Source organism: Podarcis cretensis, assembly GCF_951804945.1.
Source record: "Podarcis cretensis genome assembly, chromosome: 11".
Taxonomy (NCBI): Eukaryota; Metazoa; Chordata; class Lepidosauria; order Squamata; family Lacertidae; genus Podarcis; species Podarcis cretensis.
Window position 1 is genome coordinate 18531674 of NC_137180.1, and position 24682 is coordinate 18556355.

At 40.6% G+C, this 24682-nt stretch overlaps 1 protein-coding gene across 3 annotated transcripts in view; it reads right to left on the bottom strand.

Moving 5' to 3' along the window:
* Positions 1-144: 144 nt before the first annotated feature.
* The window catches only part of SNX24 (sorting nexin 24), a 74851-nt gene continuing 50313 nt past the window's right edge, over positions 145-24682 (bottom strand). For all 3 annotated transcript variants that reach the window (XM_079995891.1, XM_079995889.1, XM_079995890.1), the window contains 4 exons: positions 6835-6929; positions 6072-6104; positions 5376-5440; positions 145-946 (listed from right to left, as the gene is read on the bottom strand). In XM_079995891.1, the coding sequence (XP_079852017.1) occupies positions 876-946; positions 5376-5440; positions 6072-6104; positions 6835-6929 (264 nt within the window). In that variant the 3' untranslated portion in view covers positions 145-875. The remainder of the gene's footprint in view (positions 947-5375; positions 5441-6071; positions 6105-6834; positions 6930-24682) is intronic.

Consider the following 24682-nt stretch of genomic DNA (forward strand, 5'->3'; position numbering starts at 1 on the left):
CAAGCTGTGATTCCTTTATAATTCTTAACACAACCACCGGACTAATAGAGCAGCAAGCATTGACAAAGGAATTCAACTGAGTAGGTTGCTATTAACAAACACTAGAATTAGACCGGAAATAGATGCACGTCAAACGCTAACGTATGCAATGTAATGCCAATGTTTTATTTTGGGTTCTGACATCTTGTGAAACATAAGCATATGGTTCACTTAGACAATTGACCTCTGAATATTTATTAGCTGATTATTTTTACCCATCATGTTCTGTCTGCTTCCTGCTACATAATGGTACAAGTTAATTAACATGGGAAAGTTATGCTCACCAAACAGAGTGTATTGGCTGAAAGCACAAGGTTTGTTGCCAGGGTCCTGAAGTAAATTTAAGTCATACTTAAGATAATATAGATATGATATAATCACATCAGAAATACTAATAATAAGCTTAGATTACATTTCAAGTTTGGGCAGTAATTTTCTTAACATTTTTTTTGGTCTTGCCTGTGTAATAAGTTGCCCTATGTACCCACTGCCAGCAGTGGATACTACACTGAGACAAAAAGCTTAGTGTAGTAATTTATTATTTAAAAAAATCAATACATGATGAAAGTTGTTAGTGTAATTCAACTTATGAATGTCAGCTTTTTGAACATTTGGAGTTGGGTAGACAGATTCAATAGTAGCGTTTTCTCCATTCATAATTTTAAAAGCAGCAATATTAGTGATACACTAAATTAATTTTAAAAGGGGAAATGTTCCATCATTAAATATCATCTCCACTGTGACCACATTCTGTTGTCTTAGGAGTTTTACTAAAAATGTGCAGTTCCAGGAAGAGGATGAGTTTATTTCAGTTACTATCCATCCAAACCCATTTTCTACCTGGGTTGTAGATGAGGATAAAACAATCCGCGGAGAACACCTTCAATAACTACGTTTGGAAAGTCATCTGGAAAAAAAAGGAAAGAAGAAAAACTGCTTTCTTACATATGTCAATACAATATAAATGTTTTTGTAGAACTTAACAAGGCAAGGCCCAGTGTAATTTAGGATATTGCATCACCACCATGTTTATCCATGCTCAGGATTGTGCTATTAGTAATGCTGTTTCAGCACTAAACCCACTTTAGTGTAGCACTGGGCATTGCCTGAATGCACTGCCAGATTTGTAGCTTATTGATTTAAAGGGATGTTCTAATACTTAATGCTGCTAGGCTCCAGCTCTTTATCTGAATCTTTTCTCACAAGGAAGATGGATTACACTGGCAATTCAATTTCTAACAAAATCTCAATACACTTGAAGGAATTCCAAGATTTCTACTGGGAATACTTCACAGCAGTTTTTCCATTGTAGTTTACAGCACTGTTTAGTCCAAGTTGACTGGAAGAGCCTGATGCCATCACATAAGCATCCTTAAAGCATCTAGTCAACATAAAGGGACAGATTCTTGCAATAAGTTCCAAAGGAATAGTATTCTTAAAAACAAAGGATGCTAATCATTATAATAAGATAAGCTAACGTGAGGAGACTTGCAGAGAAGAAATGCATAAATGTGATTAAAGCACATTTATTCTACAAGTCCATAGCATTTTCTCCAGTTTTGTGTTAACTCTAAACAGACATAGACAAAGCATTGTGAAGAAACTAAATATAGTAAGACTTAAGTAATTTATTTAACAAATGCTGATCCATTATTACTGTTCAGGGATTTTGACTGCTGTAAATGTTCAACATAAGCCAAACTTTTGTGGTGGTGGTGGTGTTGTTGTTGTAGTACCCTTCATCTGTAGATCTCAGGGCATAAAATAAAATTACAATACTATTCGGCAGTTTTTAAAATCAGCTCTTGAATTTCACAAACACTTGTCTGACCTCTGCTTGCCAGCCCCCTTGCCATTCCTCCCTACATTAACCCCTTAGAATTTATTCCCACACCATGAAACTGCTAAGATCACTTTTGAAACTCTTTCTGAAGCCTTTTCTTCTATTTGACAGCCCTGCTTTGCATTCGTTTTCACCTTCACTACCATGTCCATACTTCCTCCTCTTGTGCAAATCTCCCGCTGCACATAAACCACTTTCTGGGTAACTTCCTGCATTTTCCTTCTCCCACACATTGCAGCTACTAAGCGCCCCTTTTCACCTTGCGCCCAATTTTGAAGTCACCATCCTCTCCTACTCCTTTCATGTCCTTGCTTCCATCTTCACTCCCATTTCCATGCCTCCTATGCCTTCCCTTTTGGTACCCCCCCCTTTACACATTCACACATTTTCCTACACCCCTCCTTACTTTTCTCAACCCTTGCACACAGATCACCCCCATTTCCATTCCTTCCCCCCCTCTTGCCTAATTCTGCAGCCCCCTTTGGACACGAATCCATCCCATAATGATATATGTTATTGTATCTTTAAGATGACAACAATCTTAAGAGCTAGACTGTCAGTTAGCTTGTTCAGTTAGAGAAGGCAAAGTTCATATATAGATGGGTGTTTGCTTGTTAAAAAAATATCTGTTCTAAATTACTACATTGAATCTGGAACTTCAGACAACACATGGTTCCAGGAGTGAAATACATTGTGTGAAGGTACTCTGGAATATTTGAGGGCAAATCCTTTGTCTCTCTCACATGACGCAGCTGAGGAATGGGAGAGAGAGAAGCTTGGGTACAGCAAGAAGGGAGGAATGCTGAAAGGGAAAAAGTGGCTGTTTTAAATGACGAAAGTTTGAGTAAAGCAGGAGTGGGGAGAGACTGAGAGGAAAGTGGTGGTTATAAACGAACAGAAATCTGAGTAAAGGTGGTATGGTGGAACACTTTAAAAAAAGCACACCCATTTTAAGAAGGAGAAACAGCAGAGATGGGTACAAAACAGAAACTAAGATAAAAGAGCTAACACAACTGCCCTCCAAACTCCAAACTCCATTCCCGCTGCACTCACAGCTTGTTTTAAAAGCTGACTTCCCCCTGCCTCTCTCAAACCTCTGCCATAGTCTAAAAATGTCACATTCTCAGTTTCCTCCATCTTTGCTTTACTCAAACATTGGCATTTTTTAAACCACCACTTTTCCTCTCTCACTGCTTTTGTGCCTTCACTTTTGCTCCTCTACCCTCACTTTTTACAAATCCAGGATTGTGATACAGTAATGCAAATCATCTAGTGAGGGCTATGTGACATTTTTATCAAACAGAAAGAAAACTGCTTAAGCTTACGAGTACCGAGGCTGCACCCAGCAGTAGTGCTCTGCACACCTACATTGCTAATTTGAAGAGCTATGGAGTAAGAATATAGGGACACCCCCAGCTTTCATTGACTATGGGGATTGGGGTGTGTGGGTGAGGATTCAGACTCCCAGCTAACCAAGCTGGTAGGTAATTTGCATGACCATGTTAGCAGCATTGACCATTGGACCACCCTTGGGCTTAGCAACAAAAACACAAGAGTTGTCCATCACAGTTGAAGTGTAACATAGATTGAACCATTTTAAGAGTTAGCAAAACATTTGGGCTGGGTATAAATAGAGAAGCAAAACTGGAAGCAATTAGTTACAAAAGGCTGCTTCTGTGAAGAATTAGACATACGATGACACTGACCTTTTCCAACACAGGATAGATGTACTTGATTTCTCCCAAGGAAAATTATGTTCTACTTCATACAATCTCACAAATTAGCTTCATCACAATGCGATACTGACGAGAAGTTGCTAAGAATGTCAGAGGATATAATCCAACCAACATCCTGCCTCACTAGTATTTTCCCCGCCAAATAAAGCCAATGAAAAACTATGCAATTACATATTTTTTTGCCTCATATATTCATTGCTCTTGGGTTGTTTGTGCTGATTCTACGCAGTCAGGATATAATGATATCAGATGCAGGAGTTCAGACAGTGGAACTGTTGGTATCATTTTATTTTACAAAAAGCAAGAGAGACTGACTTGGACTTCCCCTCTTTCCCATGGTAGACCTCCTTTATTCCCATGCTGCAGCCCTGAACCAAGCTGTCTGCAAGCCCCTGCTCTCCAAAGCTGCTATTTGTCACAGAGAAGGAACTGCAGGGCTTAAGCCTCCACAAATAATAGCAGCTTTTGAAAGTGAAGTGACTAGGGATCAATGTGAGCCTAAAGCAGAGGTGGAGACCGTATGGTCCTTCAGATGTTGTTTGACGCCAACACCCTTCAACCCCAACAAGGTCAATGGCCAGGAATGATGGGAGCTGTAGTCCAATAATATCTGGGTGGCAATAGAATTCACATCCTTATAGAATAAACATCCCCTTCTTCCAGATCATACTGTGATCCAGATCAGGCTCCGCTGCATGTGATTTTTTATTTTTTTAAACTCAAAGACTTCAGAATTTCCAGGCACAGAACTCTTGCATCAATTCTGAGCACAATTCAAAGTGTTGGCACTGTCCTTTAAAGCCCTAAATGTCTTTGGCCCTGCATATCTGAAGGAGTGTCTCCACCCCCATCGTTCTGCCCGGACACTGAGATCCAGCACCGAGGGCCTTCTGGCGGTTCCCTCACTGTGAGAAGTGAGGTTACGGGGAACAAGGCAGAGGGCCTTCTCGGTAGTGGCACCTGCCCTGTGGAACGCCCTCCCAACAGATGTCAAAGAGATAAACAACTACCTGACATTCAGAAGACATCTTAAGGCAGCCCTGCATAGGGAAGTTTTTAATGTTTGATGTCTTACTGTGTTTTAATTTGTTGGAAGCCGCCCAGAGTGGTTGGGGCAACCCAGTCAGACAGGTGACATATACTACTAGTTCTTCTTCTTCTTCTTCTTCTTCTTCTTCTTCTTCTTCTTCTTCTATCATGCGTAGTTTGATTCTACACTTACCGGTAATTAAGTCAGTCCAGCTACACTTTGCATCCTTTGAACTAAGTAAGGCTTCCCTTTTGATGTTTTGGACTACAAAGGTCTTGTACTCTGAAACATTTGGAAGGTATCAGGTTGGGGAATGCTAATTCTTGGCATGATACTACTGAAATATTATCATCTATTAAACATTGCCTAACATATTAGAACACAGGAGTGCCTGGTATGCTCTGGTCCATGGGGTCACGAAGAGTCGGACATGACTAAACAACAGCAACACCACATTATACTTCAAAATTGATGCAGGATAGATATAACCTAGGATTAAGATGTTAGCATTTTAAAAATCAAATCCTCTCCTTTTCAGTTGCTAAGGGTGCTGTTTCTCTTTTCACAAAAGCCTTGGTTCCCAGCTATGATTTTAAATAGCTTTAAAACTCCTGATATATTGCAAATTTATTAGAACTGGGGCTCAGCATGTATTAATAACAACGTGGTTTGTGTGGTGTAGGGTCAGATCAGTAAAGAGCTGTTAACAGATGACAGCTTTGATTACCATTGGCTGCAGGCAAGACATATGGATCCCTTAGGAACAGCAGCACAGGCTGGTGGGACAGTTTGCTAGAAAGGTCAAGAACAGGAATGTCAGCATCAAGGGACAGTAAACTGAATGCACTACAAACTAGCTTTGATAAAGTGAGCTGATGTAGCTGGTTAGGTAGAATGCTTGCTTATATAAACCAATTTTATTGTAAAAGAAACAAAAAACCATCTTCAAGGAATAAAGCTCATTATAGATTAGGTCACATTTTACTCAATACTAAGCATATTTATTCAGAAGCAAATCAGAGTTCAGTGGGACTTACTCCCCAGCAATCAAACCTAGTAATCCTGTCGTAAAAACACACACATGCTGGAATGATCCAATTCTAAAGTGAGGAGTTGAATACTATAGATGTCAACAACTCACAATTACTTTTTTTTTAACACTTCAGCATTAATTTGTTTTACCTGCTAGACTGCCTTTGAGTATTCGGCCAGTTTAAGATTGCATAATTTTACTTTTAATCACATTGGACCAGTTAAAAGTTTTATTAATGCAAGAAACAGCAGATAACATGTACCCACAGAAAGCTTTTTAATGGGTGTTAAAATATGGTTTTTAAAACATGCTCAATTATTCTACTGATTTCACATTTTAAAATATGAACAATATATTTCTCAATTGGAAACTGAAGTGGCAACAGCTTACCTTGATTCTTCAGATTCTATTTCTTCAAAAGAGCTGAAATATTATAATACATACAAAATAGGTTACACTGGACATACCTGAAACCCCCAAGCATTACATTCTTAAGAAAAGATCCTCATTAAACAAAAGCAACAATTAATGACAAGGTAATTTCTTTCCCCTAGTCAGTGGGTTGCATGCAACTAAGTTATACCCAGAGTAGAACCATTTAAATTAATGGACCTAAGTTGGTCAAACCCATTCATTTCAATGAAACTTCTTTGAGGATACAAAGCAGTGCCATTATAATGTTAATGGTCTTTTATGCTACCTAAACAAAAAAGCTCCCTGGCAGCCGGTTGTCCAAAATTCTTTCTTTATTTCATTGCATCCTGCTGCAGAGATCATGCACTGTGGCTTGTGCAGTTGTCCCATTTTAAACATATAATCAGGAACTCAGAAAACCCCCAAAACGCAATTTGGGATAATCCAAACTCTGATGTTAAGAGCTTCTTATTCTCTTCTATTAAGTCAAATACTCTGCCACAGGCAAGACAATAAACAAATACAGGTTTCACTTGTTTCCATGCTTCATCTATGAAACAGCCACTGGAGTGCTGAATTATTTTTTTTAAATCAAACGCAAGTGCAACCGTAACATGAAACTCATTTTGTAAATAAGCAGTGACTATTTTCAGACAGTGGAGTTGTACCAGAGTGTAGAACTAGTTCTACAGTGGGGACTTGTACGCTGTATTTTGAGATTTCTAAGAAAAAGCCTTACCCACAGCTTTCTGCTTTTGGGAGAGAAGGAAAATGACGGATGCTGAGGAAGTCGAGGAAAAATTTGGGAAGCTCTTCATTTTCTAAAATAATACTCTGTAACAAAGAAAATTCCGATCAAGATCATGCATACGTTAAATAGAATCTTTCTATTACTTTCATAGAAATAAATATTGCTTTCTTCCTCCTTTGAAATGACACCTCCAAGAGCTGCAGCCACTCAATTTCTAGAATCTCATCCATCATGGTAGCAGAGCCGAGGAAGTCTTCTGAGTGTCTGGAGGTCTAGCTGATTTCATTAATGAAAGATTTAGAGCATGTTAACAAGCTAAGACAAGTGTTTGGCTTGACAGATCAGCTTACAATGCACTGGTTCATCGGTACAATGATCGTGATCTGGCAAAAGTTTTGTAACGGAGGGACACTGAGTGTGTGACACTCAAAAGTTCTGGAGGAGAAATGCTTATCTTTTACCACAAACAACCATTCAAAGGGGGGGGGATCTATAATTTATTAGAAAACTAATTTTTTAACAGGTTTAATACAAAATAGGAAGCTTTTATCGGAGTCCTACTATGAAAACAATACATAATTCAGAGTCAGGAATCCTAATGATGTAATCAGAAGTTACTCTCTCCTTCCAATGTAAAACAAGCCACGGGGTGCCAATTTAAATAAAATATGGAGGGGGGGGCAGGTAAGCCCTGTCTAATCAATCACATGATGTGGTCCATAGACACCATTTGAATGGCAATGCCCATAAATTTAGGAGAAGGGGGCTGGCCCTCTCAAATATTTTATTTTATTTATCTTAGAAGCTGGCTCCTATGACAAGCCAATGGAAGGAAGAAATAAATTGTAGTGGATTGAGGGCTAGATTTTGACCAGATAGACCTGAGTTCAAATCCTGCTTGGTGAAGAAGCACACAAGGTGATCCCTTTTAGGGCTATGGAGATAAAATGGAAAACCTCCAATAGCTTGTTGGAAGAAAGATAGTATAATACTCCTACTGCCACCACCATAAATGCTTTAAAACATCCATCACCCTAGAGGATGAGTTTCTTGTGTTTTCTAGATAAGATTACACACAAATGCCTACATAATGAAAAGCATATTTCCACAGGAGAAAAGACCCGATCCTTGAAACCTTAAATAAATAAAAAACCCCAGTTAATCCCATTTATCCAAGGTAATGAAAAGGAAACCAGATTTTTAAAAAAAGTTTTCATATTAAAAAATGCCTCACATTGATCTTGGCTGACAAAGGCAGAAGCCAGTATTGTCTAATATACTTAATGCGACTGCTCACAGAATAGTGCATAATAAGAACGCTGAAGGGCCATAAGATCATTTGTTCCAATCCCACAGCAAATGAGCCTCTAACGTTTGCTAATTTCTCCTGGCATTATTTAGTTCACAGTGTGCCGCAAAGGAAGAGGAGAAAGGTATATCCAAGCTAAAATCCACACTACTGTAGTTTGATTTATGACCTCAGCCATCTCCTTTAAACCCAGGATATTTCTACTATTCCAGAAGGAACAGATCATATCGAGCATGTGAGCATTTATTACATCAAGATGGCGGGAAGCGAAGGAGATGGAAGCTATAGATGAGCATTCTTCAGGAACTCTACAATGGTTTACCACTTGACTGCCAACTGGTCACTAAAGTAGTCCCACTTGGACTACTACAACACGCTCTACGTGGGGCTACCTTTGAAGGTGACCCGGAAACTACAACTAATCCAGAATGCGGCAGCTAGACTGGTGACTGGGGGCAGCCGCTGAGACCACATAACACCGGTCATGAAAGACCTACATTGGCTCCCAGTACGTTTCCGAGTGCAATTCAAAGTGTTGGTGTTGACCTTTAAAGCCCTAAACAGCTTCGGCCCAGTATACCTGAAGGAGCGTCTCCACCCCCATCGTTCTGCCCAGACACTGAGGTCCAGCACCGAGGACCTTCTGGCGGTTCCCTCATTGCGAGAAGCAAAGCTGCAGGGAACCAGGCAGAGGGCCTTCTCGGTAGTGGCGCCCGCCCTGTGGAACGCCTTCCCATCAGATGTCAAAGAGATAAACAACTATCTGACATTCAGAAGACATCTTAAGGCAGCCCTGTTCAGGGAAGTTTTTAATGTATGACATATTAGTGTATTTTTGGTATTTGTGGAAGCCGCCCAGAGTGGCTGGGGAAACCCAGCCAGATGGGCGGGGTACAAATAATAATAATAAATAATAAAGACACATGTCATAAAATCGAACCACCACTATGGGGACAATCTGGGGCTTTTAGCCACATGGAAGTCTGTCAGCAGCCAACCACTGTGAAGGAGGCAGATAATAATAATAATAATAATAATAATAATAATAATAATAATTTATTATTTGTACCCCGCCCATCTGGCTGGGTTTCCCCAGCCACTCTGGGCGGCTTCCATAAAAACCAAAAATACACTAAAATATCACAGATTAAAAACTTCCCTGAACAGGGCTGCCTTAAGACAACACTAAAGTAGATCTCCATGGTTACATCAGGGTTTTTTTTACAGATAAGACATAAACCTTGGAATTCTGGCAGGTGAAAAGCCTTCCAGTTCATCTTTAAATGAGAATTCTGCATTAAATGTGTCTTTCATTTGCATTTTGTAAAATCAGCACTCTGCTGCTACAAAATTCATCTTGCTCAGCATGGGAGGAGAGGTGAAGGGAGATGCAAGTCAAAGGGTATGTGAACTGCATAACAACACACGTTATCACAAAGAAAAGAAACTGCTAATAGTCACTGATCTAGATACCGAGAGAAAGTATCGAGAAAGCTTTGCAGGCAACAAAATCCAATTTTTAATGCAGGCAAATAAAGCTTAGTCTAGTTTAGACTCAGCCTACAGTATACTTTAATGGTCTACAGCAGCATTTCAAGCCAGTTGTGCTGCAGATGTTTTAGACTGTCAGTGTGGCCAGGGATGATGGGAGTTGTAGCTGAAAACATTGACAAGGCACCAGGTTGGGAAAACTGCTGTATGCTGTTTAAGTCTGCTGGAACCTATGTGGGATACAAAGTTGATCCCTTTGCTTTCTATAGACTTTGGATAAAAGTTCATCTTAACTATGGTTTAGGAGGGGGAGCCAGTCTGAAGCCAGAGGTTAATTAGCTGAAATCGGAGATTACAGTGGTACCACGGGTTAAGTACTTAATTTGTTCCGGAGGTCCATTCTTAACCTGAAACTGTTCTTAACCTGAAGCACCACTTTAGCTAATGGGGCCTCCCGCTGCTGCCGCGCCTCTGGAGCATGATTTCTGTTCTCATCCTGAAACAAAGTTCTTAACCCGAGGTACTATTTCTGGGTTAGCAGAGTCTGTAACCTGAAGCGCATGTAACCCGAGGTACCATTGTAGTTGAAAACCATGGCTGGTGCAAGATGTTGCAAAACTTGAGATGAGCTCAGCCTCTCTTCCTACCCTCTTCCTCCTCCCTCTCCCACCACTAGTTGTAAGGGAATAGTTTATACCTGAAAGAGCATCTCCACCCCCATCATTCAGCCCGGACACTGAGGTCCAGCTCTGAGGGCCTTCTGGCGGTTCCCTCGCTGCGAGAAGTGAAGTTACAGGGAACCAGGCAGAGGGCCTTCTCGGTAGTGGCACCTGCCCTGTGGAATGCCCTCCCATCAGATGTCCAGGAAATAAACAACTATCTGACTTTAGAAGACATCTGAAGGCAGCCCTGAAGGAAGAAGTAGTGGCAGTGGTCAAGCAGGAAGGAATGGCAGCAGTGAACAGGGGCAGTGGCCAACACTGCAGGTGGCAAATGGAAAGATGGAGCACAATCTATCACCCCTCCCTACCTGCCACCTGAACCACAGGGCTCATTAAAGGGCCAGTCCAGTGGAAAGGGAAACAGCTCTGCTGAAAAAGGAGGGGAGTGAGCTCACAAACACAGTGCTTGCTTATGTAAGGTTAATCCATAGTTTTGTGTTATGTCTGAACACAACCATTAGCTCTCTATGAAGATAAATCAAATGTAAATGTCTGTCATTTTCTGAGAGAATCTGAGAAGGCTGGGAATGTTTCAGGGTGTTCCATCCATATACCATCAGCTCACAGCCAGTTTTAGTCACATGACAGCAAGCAGTCAAATCCCCCCCACCCCATATCAGATGGTGGCTCAAGCAGGAACATGCCAACTGTCTAAAAACGTTAGTTGCTGCTCCAAGTTTCAAAGAACATACTTTTGCACATTTGCACCCAAGATTTTTCATTAAAGGTCTATCTAAGTTATATGTGTACAACTCACAGTTTGGTATGGAATTAAATTATGTCTATTCATGGCAGTTTAATGCAATTGGCATGGCATGACCTAGAGAGATTATGAGCAAGAGAAATTGGTTAACTCATTCTACGGATATTTCACTCACAATCTGTATGCCACCTGTAACATGGGAGACCTAGTTTTTCCCAAGCTGTTGATACTTGGGACACAGTTGTTTTGCTTAAAACCTCCTTGCGACTGTGGAATACATTGAGCTGACCCATACATAACAGTCCTGGCTTGCACAGCTATGCTTTAGCAAGCCAGGAATGGGTGCTGAGCCCACGTATTCCTTGCCCTCCTCCCCATCCTGCAATCTCATTTGTTTGAATGAGATTTTCCCATAAATTCCAAATGGAGAAATCTGACATAATGTCATTTGGTTAAACAGAATCTTAAACCAGGGACAAATAATAATTTAGGATGCTTTAGAAAGAGACTTCTTGCATTTTCACCCTGCCCTCTGCCCACTATGGACCCAAATATGGACTGTGCTTTCTGCCAGGGTTTGGCAAGGAAATCTGGTGCATTCTTATTCCATTCCAAAGAATGATGTGTCTGTTTAGTTGAAGAGAGGGGAGGGGAAGTCCATACTGCATGGGCTTCCCCACTCTGACAAGCTTAGTGTGGCAGATTTATCCAACATGATGGCTTATTTTTGGCACACTAGTGTGGAAATTACTGCAACAAGCCCTGCCCACCTGATGTTCTGAACTGCTTTTCCTGCCGTATGCAGTGTCTGAAATTATATCTCCAAAATAACATCTAAATTCCACTTTCTGTAGCCGGAGTAAAGGGGTAAAATAATCCAGATAAAGTTTCGTGACATAGAAACATTTCTTACATTACCTGGGGGTACAGGTATAAAGTGATCCTAGGAGATCAAATTGTAGTTGAGCTGAAAATTTAATCAAGAGTGTATTAATCATTGCCACTTTTCACTAACCATTTTGAAGACTATTTAAGAAGTTCTCTTCTAGAAATGTTTACCAAAAGTGGGTGGTTTTTTTGGTATATTATGTAACAAAACCCCTAAAACCCCTGTTCTTCTACCTTCTCAGCCTCGTAAAAAAAGCATTATCCCAGAGGATGTTATTGGCTAGTTGCTCATGTTCTCTCAGTGACATCCCCAATTCTTAATTGTCAGTTATCTTTTCTCCTCTGGTAAGTAAAATATAGTCACAAAATTGCACAGGGACTTGTTCTGCCTTAACCTTAGGTAGGTGCCATCACGCAGTAGAAAACAGTGCTAAAATATCACAGGATAATGCTCTCCAGGATGGGAGACATATAAACAGCATAATGATTTCCCATGAGTTTCCTTTTTAAAAAATTGTCACTAAAGCCAGCATAAATGGTGACACATCTTCACAGAGGACACTTTGAAATCGAACCCTGGCATTCTAGTTAGGTCCAGACCTACTCATCAGCCAATTATAACAGTAACTGAACAGCTTGCTAGAAACTTGGACAAGACCATTTCGCTAACCTTCCGAGAGCGCACTGGAGGACTGCATTGTTTTCAAAGATTGATTCCCCCCCCTCCTTTTAACACACAAAACAGCTCTAAAAATTCAGGACACTCCCCACCCCGCAAGCCACCAATCATCCAACCTAGTTCTTCAAGACCACAACTATCTTCTGGCCAGAAGACTCAGCATGGTATGTGCTAGGCTGTGTTCCTGTAGGTTTAAATCCTTTGTGCGAGATTTCAGTCTGAAATGCCCTATTGTTAGGGTGAAAAAGTTCATGACAGTTTTTCCTCTCTTCACAGGGAGAGATGCTTTGCAATATCCAATTCAGTGGTGCAGCTAAAAATGGGGGAAGGAAAAAAAATAAAAATCAATAAATCCTAGCTACAGTAAGTAGACTGGAGCGTCTGCCTCCACTGGGACTTAAACCCACGGTCTTTATAGAACACTTTGTAGTATATATTCCTCTGTTTGCCTTGTCTCCAACAGTTGCTTAAAGAGCACTAACAATGATAAAAAGTTGGCAAAAGAACATTATATACTGGTGGGGGACGGGGGCAAACTAAGAAGGTTCCCAAGTAGGTTCCAATGTTTTGGTTGTCTTTTTTAAAAAAAGGAATAGAAAACCTGTCTTCCTAATTTGTATCTTATTTCCCCTCTACAACATTGTCACAGTAATGCAAAGTATGTGTTCAAAAAACAGCATTAAAGGATGCTGTTAGGAGTCAACAGTAGTCACATTCATACCTGCATAGGTCACAATTTAGGAAGTGAGCCAGAATGCCCATAGGTTAATGAAATGCTCCCCAGCCAAAAAACGAATATAACTGATATAAAACTACTACATTTAAATGCCAATGGTCAAATTGAACGGCACATGGAAAACCATGCGGAGTGACGCTGAAAAGCTGAATTAGGATGTGCATGTTTCTCTGTGTCTTCTTCTCTTGAACCCGTTCAGTGGCTTGGATAGGAGAAAGCTTGTAAGAGAAAGGTCATGTGCTGCATTTCTGCTATGACCAGCCAATACACAAATCATATTTCACATCTTACAGAAGTTAGCATGAGTCCAGCTCCTAACACAATGGGTTGCTTCCAATGGTTGTGCAAAGAAACTGCAACGAGACTTTATTCGTTATTTCCATTTATAGACCACTTTACTATCCAAAGATCCTGAAGCTGTTTACACACACAAGTGCAATAAAACCATATCAAATGATTGTGAGGGACTGGCTGGATGAGAAAGAGTGGTGGAAGCAACCCACCCAAGAGCCTCCCTGGGAAGGCAGAGAAGAAGATGACTTAGATCCTGAAGCCTGGTAGTGGGACATCAGCCACACCTCATAGGAGGGGACAAGCTGAGAGGTACTAGAAGCAAGGAGCTTGAGGGATCATGAAGAGGCAGAAGCAGGCAGGTGGCCCAGCACTGGGCAGGGTGATGAGCTTACCAGTTTGGATGCAGGCGCTGACAGAGATGACAGAGGGGAGCCAGACCCCACAGCTCTCCCACAGATTCACTCTGACAGCTTCTCTGCAGACGGCTCTCTGGTCCCATTTACTTCTAGAACACGACCAATGTTACATGATGCTGATCACCAAGCCAGGCAGGCACAGAGGGAGGCCCCTGGGGCTCACCATAGCAGACGATGATGACAGAGGGAGGAGCCGTGACTCAGAAGGCTAGAGAGCGCATGAGGGGCTGCACGCCAGTTCAAACAACTGCTTCATTAGAGGAGTTTGCCTTTATGCGCCTCCTTGTATTTTTTTCTTTCCTTAATAAAGAAACCAACTGCAAGTTAGCCTTGCATCTCTCTCTTTCCCGGACCTGTGAATAACCTACTATGCCTGTCAGCTCCATGACACTGATTCACGTAACAAGATACATAAGGATTTTTACACACGCGAACACACACGCACGCGCGCACACACACACACAACTCACCTAGAGTATGGAGAAGGAATATTTAATCAACCAATGTTCAGTCTATGTTAGATGGTTCCTGACTATAAGTCCGCTTTCAAGTGTTCTGCTTTCAAATTACTTTTCTTTGGTTTGTGAAGATACTCCTTTTCACTTATGCCAAGGGAGCAAGAACTGTAGCAACCCACATAGGATCTTTTATGAGATTTCAATTGATATATGTTGTTTTATGCACTTTCCCCCTGTATTCCCACCTTGGGACCACTTGCACAAGGGTGGGTTAGAAATTCCATAAATATTTATTTATGTTAAGTGTCAAAAGGCAGATCTTGTAAAACAACAACAACAGCAACAACAACAATTTATTTAAACCTTGCCCATCTGGCTGGGTTTCCCCAGCCACTCTGGGCGGCTTCCAACAAAATATTAAAAATACAATAAAACATCAAACATTAAAAACCTTCCCAAACAGGGCTGCCTTCAGATGTCTTCTAAAAGTCAGATAGTTGTCAGATAGCTTTCATGTTCCACCTATGTACAGAACCTCTTGTCTGAAGTCATTTTAAATTTCAGGATGAGTCCCCTCCTTTTTCGGCATGTTGCCTTGCAGTTGGATATGCATAATTCTGCTGACTGAAGAAACCTGGACATCCAACCAAAGCAAACAACTTGTGGTGGCCATTGTGCGTTTGGCAGGAATACCTGTATTGTGCCATTTCCCCATGCTCTCACCTGATTCAGTTCTCCCTGAAAATTCCACATATGCACTAACTTCTCATTTCATAAGTCAAATCTTCACTGCTGAAGGTCAAGGGCATGTCACAGAGAAAATGAAGCTCCTCGACTATTTTAGAAGGGATGTCACAACTGGCTCGGAATTTTTTGAAGTGTAAAATTATCACAGCTTCAGCTAGGAGAATGTGTACCCTTTAACATCTCCTGTAGTAGTTACGTGCTATGAAGCTCTTCAGCCATCCTTTGCAAGGACCCCCACTTCTGCCTCCAGAGTCCTCAACAAACTTTCCCAATGTCTTGTATTACGTCAAGAAGTGAAATACACCAAGCATTCTGATGTTTGTCTAACATAGAACTTCCATATATTGTACATTTTGCAAGGGTCAAATTAAAGTCACATTGATGTAGTTTTGCCAGCACTCCACAGCTATTTGGAGAGATCTTTTCATTGTTTCTGCAATAACCTCTAGCGATTGCAGGGTTGACTTACAGGAGATATATGATTTGCTGTTGGAGAAGCTGATTCATCAAAATTTAGGATATTCCAACCTACCCTCAATGGAGTTCCCTCTGTCTTAAATGCATGGAATGTCATTTCATTACTGATAAAACCACTATAGTCCTTTACTTTGTCTTCAATGATAAGATAGTTCACAGTTTCAGAACTGATGTGCAGAATTCCAGTTGAGCACAGTAGAATTCTTTTTATGGTGCCGACCATATGAAATAGTCTGATTCTGATTTGGGATTGGCTCTAAACGGCCTCGGTCCTGTTTACCTGAAGGAGGGTCTCCACCCCCATCATTCAGCCCGGACACTGAGGTCCAGTGCTGAGGGCCTTCTTGTGGTTCCCTCACTGCGAGAAGGGGGGTTGCAGGGAACCAGACAGAGGGCCTTCTCGGTGGTGGCACCTACCCTGTGGAATACCTTCCCATCAGATGTCAAGGAAATAAACAACTATCTTTTAGAAGACACCTGAAGGCAGCCCTGTTTAGGGAAGTTTTTAATGTTTAATGCTGTAACAATATTGTGTTTTTAAAATTCAGTTGGGAGCCGCCCAGAGTGGCTGGGGAAATCTAGTCAGATGGGCGAGGTATAACTTTATTACTATTACTATTATTAATAATAATAATAATTTTAAGATGCAGGAAGGGGATCTCTGTCAGGCAGTAGCAGTTTTAGCATGTACATTGGTACCTCGGGTTACAGACGCTTCAGGTTATAGACGCTTCAGGTTACAGACTCCGCTAACCCAGAAACTGTACCTCAGGTTAAGAACTTTGCTTCAGGGTGAGAACAGAAATCGTGTGGCGACGCAGCAGCAGCAGGAGGCCCCATTAGCTAAAGTGGTACCTCAGGTTAAGAACGGTTTCAGGTTAAGAACGGACCTCCAGAACAAATTAAGTTCTTAACCCGAGGTACCACTGTATGTTGAACTGCACTAGCCCTTTCTAGGAGAGTTTGGAGAAGGTAAGTCCCAATAAAGTAAGTCATATTGGGCAGTCTGGAATTCTGAACACTATTCTCAAGAAATACCTTTCCCCCTCATTCATGTAGGGTGTAATTACTAGCCCCGGAAATGGTTTTGGGGCATCGCCACCAGAGCCAGCCCCATCATGCAGCTAAGTGAAACAAGAAGCTTAAGGCATGGGATTTGAAATTCCCCTCTTGCATATTTACTCCATTTCCCCCTGCTCCCATCAGTATATTAGGCTACAATGTATTATTTCCTTTTGTAAAATGAGTGCAGTTTTCTTCCCTTTTGCACATATGCAAAGAAGGGGGGTGGCGGGTGGGAATCAACACCACACCAAAACCCACCAGCAATGAGCATGCCTAGTTACGTGCTGCTCTGTAACTATAGGAGCAAATCAATAGCAGCTGAATGCCATCTGCTTCGGGCAGCAGAACAGCACCAAAAGTGTGAGCAATGCATCTTCCCTTATTGAAAGGTTATTTTATGCAAGTAAACAATTCATCGTCTTCTTGCACGCTTGATGCTCATTTACCACTTTTGATCAATAAAATATGCAAAACAACAAAAAAATTGAATCCTAAGAGTAGTTCTGATGCCAGTGTGATAGCTAATCAATATTCAGGTCTCCACTCTTAAGAAGGCGAGTGGAGGGGAGCACTTGGCTTTATACAAATCCACAAATTTAAGGAAGTGCCTCTTGCTGTTTCTAAAAACAAGCTTGCTTAGAAAACCAAAGCTTTTATTTATGCTAACCAGAGGGATTAATAATGAGGACTCACTGTTCTAACTGCACAGTTCCCTGAATACAAGAAAGTTTCAGGTAGATACAGTTTTTCTACTAAAAATCAAGCTGTGATGGGATTTTCCTTTACAATGTGCTCTTCCAGTCAGACCACAAGCTGCCTTATTGCATTAGGCCTCCTGGCAATTGATTCAAGTAAAATTATTCTTGTCCAACAATGGAAACTACACTGCTTGATAGAGGTCTTGGAATAAAACTGCTTCTTCAAGTAAAGCTAGGGTTGCTAGAACTTGTTTTCAAAGCAACCTTTTTCCCTGTCATACTCCAACCCAGCTAGCATTATGTTCTTATGCTAAACTAAACTCCGTTAAGCACGAGCACCTGAAACCTAAATAAGCCTGTTTGGGGAGAAGTTCCCATTGAGTTCAATGGCATTCAATTACAGTAAAGTGAGTTTATCTCATGAAACAAATTATATTACGAAACAAAAAACATTCAACCATCTACTAGAAGATATATGATAAATTTATAACGGATGGTCCTAGATTTCCAATATTTCTTTGGACTTGCAGCATATATTTCAATATATACAAATGCCTACTGGGAAATGTTACCAATTCAAGTAGGTAGTACAATAAATAAAAATCTCCTTGTGCTTTTACCAGTAATTATGTATCAATCTAAAATGGCTAATTAACATGAATAAACATAAATAGCTTGTCGGACTAGGGCTTTTGCAGTGCTAACACTGATCAGCATTTGCATTTGTGTTCATCGCGTGTAAAGAGATTGTCCAAGTCTAGTCACAGAAACCTTCACAAAGGAGAATGTGTAACATGAGGCAGAACATTAAAAGGTCCAAGTGATGTTCAGAGACAAAACCTATTGCAGTTAATGGCAGTTGTGTAGGTTCTTTTTGGGGGGAGGGGATTGAATTCTATGATAGTAATACAAACCACACTTAGGAGGGTAAATTAACTTGTATAAAATCAAGGTGAACAGAGTTAACCATACTGTTTTTTCTTTATGCCTCAGCGCACACTGCCCTACTTTTTAAACTCCTCAAACAAGCCTTCAACGAGGCTTTTGAGCACTTGGTCTTGAAAATCCAGTTCAATCCAAAATAATATATAATATTTATACCCATAAATGTGCTGCTTGTGCACTTCGTCTTCCAATGAAATCTACTTACTAGAAAACAGACTTCTTGAAATCTTTACTGTATTTATAGGAAATGTTGGTTAATAATCAGTTGCAATACTTCCACATGAATGTAGTCATTTGGGAACTACTCATGCCTTACAAATTGCAGCAGCCCGCTTTCATTTGATCGCATAAAACATGAACCTTAATCTAATGCTTTTTAACTACAGGCCACCTCGTTTTAAATAGACTCAAGTGCAACCTTCAGTTTAACCATACGATTTTGATCAAATGAATAATATAGAACATGGTCATGGAGAAGTGCAGTAGTAGCTTTGAGTCAATGATCCAACTAGCAGCAAGAGTATAATTTAAAGGCAGAAATTTCCAGTGCATGCACCGTTAGCCACAGTGAACCTGTTACTACTCTAAAGGGAATTGTTTGCCTCTTATTAGATTTTCTACAGCACAGCCATAAGTGATAAATGTACTGCTGTACTCACTGTCAAGTTAATCAATGCTGCCAAAGTTTTGTTGACCTAACAGTAATCCATAAAGTGAGCGGCATTTTCTCTATCCATATGACATCTCAGTCCACAGTGGGATAGGAATCCTACAGCAGCCTTGTAAAAAGAAAATCAGACTGAAATAAGGAAGGAGGGAGAAAAAAAGAAATAAGGAGGACACTTTCAAAATTCTGCTTTTAAAGGAACAGGATTCTTTGCCTGCTTGAGGAAAAGAAACTCAGAAACAAGACTCAGTTTGAGGGTTTAAATGCTAGCAAATTGAGAACTTCACAGATTATAGAACCTGGGTGTCTCTTTTTTTTTTTTGTTGGCTTGCTTGTGAAAGCTCCAGGCATTTCCAGCAGAATAGCTGTGCATGAAGTATTTTTGTCTACAGTTCAGTGTTCCAGCTCAAACACCGAACAGTGAGCAATAATAAGAAAGCTTGACTTCTGTTGTTACAGATTGGAGTAATTCAGTCCATGTGAAAAGAATGAACACTTCAAACAGCAGACACAGAAAACTCCCCCACAGCCACCCCCACCCCGGTCATCAAACAGGAAACATCTAACAATGGAGAAGCCTTCGCCATAAAGAATTGCTGCTCTGCCTTCACTAGCAATTATAGGCATATGAAATATGAATTGCAATTGATTTTTCTCCTAGGGGTCACTTGGCTCCATGTTTTATGCGCTCTAGGCATTTATTTGGGTGGCAAACATGACACGTTTTTATAGAAGGAACTGAGCAATGTAATCCTTGCTCAATCAAAGGTACTTCATTGTAGTCCCTGTTCCCTGACACTTGTCCCTCCCTAATTCACGTGTGTGGGATTTCAGGGAAAATGAAATTGGCAATTTAAAAGGCCAACACAAGGCAGACATTCAACACTTACTAACCCTTTCTGCACTGATGACAAATGGTAGAAGCCTGACAACTGCGTATTACAGAGACTTGCAGCTTTATTCTGACATCATTCCAGTCTTCATTATATAGCTACTGTGTGCGCTCAACAAAATAAATGAAAGGAAACTGTGTATTTATATGCTTCATAAAATTGATTGAGGAATTAACGATTAATTGAGTCAACCTCTCACATTAAAACTAGTTTCGCATACTGAATATTTTCTGCCCACAGATAAAAAGCAGTTTAAAATTTGAAAACTATAGACAGATTATACAGTCGTTTGCTTTTGCTCCGTGGTTGGTATATGCTAAGCATACATATGATCTGGACACTTTCTCATCCTATTTCACTGGAGTTGAAATTAGAAGGCCAATACTGGTTTTGTTCAGTAATTATGATTTATTGTTCTTCAATGTAGCATTCATCTGGTTGCTAGCATGAGCAGTATTCAGGGATAATGAGCTCAGTCCAACAGCACCTGAAGGGCACCACTTTCTCTCTCCCTCTGCCAAACCACAGTTTTGAGTTTTCAAACATGAAACAGCAAGCAATGGTTTAGAAATTGTCTGATTCCTTTTTGCATTATCTTAGCACTCAGCTTCATAAGTTCACTTTGGTGTAGCAGATTCTGGAGGCATAGTGGACGGTCTCATCTCATCTTATGCCAAACCATAGTTAGCATCAACCATGGATTGCCAGTTCAAACCATGGTTTCTGATTAACTAGCTAATTGAAAACCATTGTTTGTTAATTCAGACATAATGATAAATCATATTTAAGCTTCCTTCACCATGGCTTGCAATGATTTGAGCTGAGCTACTGTATCATGGCATAAAGTGAACAGGACATATTCATATCACAAGAAGGGAATACTTGAAAATCAATAGAATCTCACAGTTGATAATAACTATTACCACTACAATAACTATTACAACTATTACTGTTGTAAGCAGAAACACAACAAATTTTGTTGAAAAGCAGGACAAATAGATACAGTTCAAAGCAAAGACTTTTAAGTAAGCCGAGCCTTACTGTTTTAGAAAGGCAAACGGGTGGGGGGGGGGGAATCAGTTTTTTAAAAAACCCAGCTACTAGTTTTTGGAGTTGTCTAATTTTAAGCATTTTATGTCTATGAGTTGAACTTCTTGAACAGAATGCTTCACTTTGTGTGACGTATGCTTCTAAAAAGACAAAGAAATGTACATGTAAAATAGGCAATAATATACTTTTTCTTTTTCTTCGCTGTACTATGTTGTCATTTGTTACCAGAAAATCTTGTAAACACGTTTTTTCCCTCCAAATTGCAGCTCAAAGTTCACTAGTTACTCTGGAAATATGTAAGTTAAGTATTCTGTTAATTTATTTGCTACAAATGCCATGCTATATCATTGGGCAATTTGTCCATAGCACATGACTATGGGGAACACTCCATCATTCTAACCAGTGTTGATTACCTCAGACATGGTCCAGCTTCCCACAGGCTGAGTCCAAGTTCATTGTTTCAGAACAGAACTTTGTTGGAAAGTCAGTTGCTGTTTTCACATTGTGCCTTTGAGCTGAAATAGGATGAGGAGTAACCACTATATTCCAACAGTTTAACCCCAAGCCACCTGTAGAAGCATAATGTGTCAATATTGAGATTTTAATAAGCTTTTCACTTATTTAGAAAGCTGTGAAGCCACTGCTACTCAACTCACAATAGAAAAGTAATGTGAGATCACTGATTTGTGATTTATGGCTCTGGACTTCATTCTCAGATTAGTTAGATGCTTTTGGTTGGCACTTATCTGCTGCATCATGTGCATGGAACTTGATCTCAAAGTCAGGACAGGAGATGAAACAATCTAGTATTTTTTTCTGCCTTGCTATATCCAAGTTAGTTCACCTTTATCAATTGCACAAAGGGCTCTTTTAGTCTAGCATTATGATTTCAGCAATAGTCAGTCAGATGTTGCTGGCTGGTTACTCGCAAGCAGAATGTAAAAGAGACAACCTCCCTCAGTTACTTGCCTCGGCTTACGCTATGTAAATATCATGAGCATGGATGCTTTATTTAGCTATTATGGCCAATACTTATTCATGGACCTATGGTCTATAATTTCATCCAATTAAACACACATATAAAAACACACCATAATATATATGGTACCCAAAATAAATATTAGAGCTACATTGAATGCCCACATATAACAGAAATGGAGAACCTGTAGCCTTCCAGATGTTGAAACAAAATAGAAAAAAATATATTAAAAATTCCTTCCAGTAGCACTTTAGACCAACTAAGTTTGTTATTGGTATGAGCTTTTGTGTGCATGCACACTTCTTCAGAGTCTTCCTCCAGATATTGTTGGACTACAACTCCCCATCAGCCCTTGCCAGAATAAGAATGATAGGATTTGTAGTCATAGGAGCCAAATCCTAGCGGCTGAGGGGTCCCTTTGGTCCCCCAATAAAATATTTGAGGTGGCCGCACCCAAAGTTGATGAGCATTGCCATTTAAATGGTGTGGGCACGCTGCATCTTGTGATCGATTATGTAGGGTGGAGCTTAGGTAAAGGGGGACCCCTGACCATTAGGTCCAGTCGTGACCGACTCTGGGGTTGTGGCGCTCATCTCGCTTTACTGGTTGAGGGAGCCGGCATACAGCTTCTGGGTCATGTGACCAGCATGACTAAGCCACTTCTGGCGAACCAGAGCAGCGCACGGAAACGCTGTTTACCTTCCAGCCAGAGCGGTACCTATTTATCTACTTGCACTTTGATGTGCTTTCGAACTGCTAGGTTGGCAGGAGCAGGGACCGAGCAACAGGAGCTCACCCTGTCACGGGGATTCGAACCGCCGACCTTCTGATTGGCAAGTCCTAGGCTCTGTGGTTTAACCCACAGCACCACCTGCATCCCTTAGGGTGGAGCTTACCTCCTCCCAATTTTTTTTTTATACAAGTTGGTATCTCTGTTTGTAGTACAAAGACATCTGGAGTGCAATGAGTTCCCCACCTCTGACATATAATATACTAAAATCAGCGTGGCTCCCTATGCATATTGAAAAAGAAAGGGGGGGTGAGAAAACCTTTAGTGATGTCTTGTCCGGGACATTCTTTTCCATTTTCTGTCAGCATATCTAAATAACTCCTCTGATGTGTATGGTAAGGAAGACAACCTCCCCTAACCTGATGCCCTTCAGAGGTTTTGAACTACAATTCCCATCAAGCGCAGCCAGCCAATGGCCAATGGTCAGGGATGATAAGAACTGTAGTTCCAAACACCTGGAGGGCACCAGGTGGGGGAAGGCTGTCCTATATTATCATATCAAGCAGATAAACGTTGAAATCCTCAAACTACCTCTGCTGTAATACTGCCACTGAAGACCATTACTGAGGATGGTCAACAAAGAGGTTTGTCCAAAGCTCATGCAAAGCACACACTGGAGAAGCAGAAAATTGAACCCAGGTCTCTCGAGTGTTTTGCTGACTAGGGTAATGAGATGGCAAGGGCTAAAATGCTTCTAATCCAAGAAATAATTTATTTTATGTCAAATTTGTAGCCATTGACAGCATTGGCTTTGTCTGACTTTTCTACTAAGCCTTGAATTAATTGCTCTCAATTAATCTGTTCCAGTCTTTGATAGCTTATTTATCAGACAGGGAAAGATAGATTTAATGGTGCTTGCTTGAAACAGATTCTTTAATTGGAAACACCAGAGTGTTTAGCTCACTTTGTGTTCTAGCAATTAAGGACAATTTGGAGAAGTGTTCCCCGCCCCCACTACTATTGTCTCCTTGATTAGATTTCCAAAGCAGCAGACAAAACAAATGACAATACTACCTGGCAATATTGGTTCAAATAAAAGCCCAACAGCCAAATTACTTACTATGAGAAATGTGAACCATCCCCATCAATTCCAGCATTGTCTTACATTTATTTCATTTTATCTTTGCCTCCTGTGCAACGCAAGGGCTACATTCCTTGCAAAATGCATGTCTACCCTGTTCTTTTCCACAATTATGTGCCCCTCCAAATAAGCCAAATCAACAGGAGAAATTATTTTTCTTGATTAAGGGCCCACATTTCTCTTGGGATGAAACAAAAGGAACAATTAATCTTTCCTTATTTGTTCTCGGAAGGACCTGCATTCTTTATGTGTACAATAGCCAGGTACCTGTGGGCAAGCCAGTCGGCAGCAATTAGGCTTGAGCTGAAAATGAATGGACTCTAGTCAGAGAGCCTAATCTGTTGAGAGTTTCTACTAGAGGGCAAGGTTATGCTGGGAAAATTCCCCTGTTGTGGAAATACTGTTAAAAATTACCTCTTGACTTCAGCATAATTAACAAGGCCTGGGAATTTATATGAACTAAGTAATTGGAAAGAATTAGCAAGAGATATATACATTAATCTTCAACAGTTACAAGGTGTTTAATGAAATTAAAGCACCGGGTCTACTTCATGCTTGTTTTAGTTTATGCAAACTTTAAGAGTTTCACCTGTAGGATCAAGAACCAGGTGCAAGGCAAAAGAGGCATTGGGGATTGGGCATGTAAAAGAGAAAAAAAAGGGGGTAGTGCTCTTTTTCCTGTTGCTGTACTCCTGTCAAGAATAGGACCTGGGTGCATCAACACCCAGAACTTAGTTTTAACAAGTGT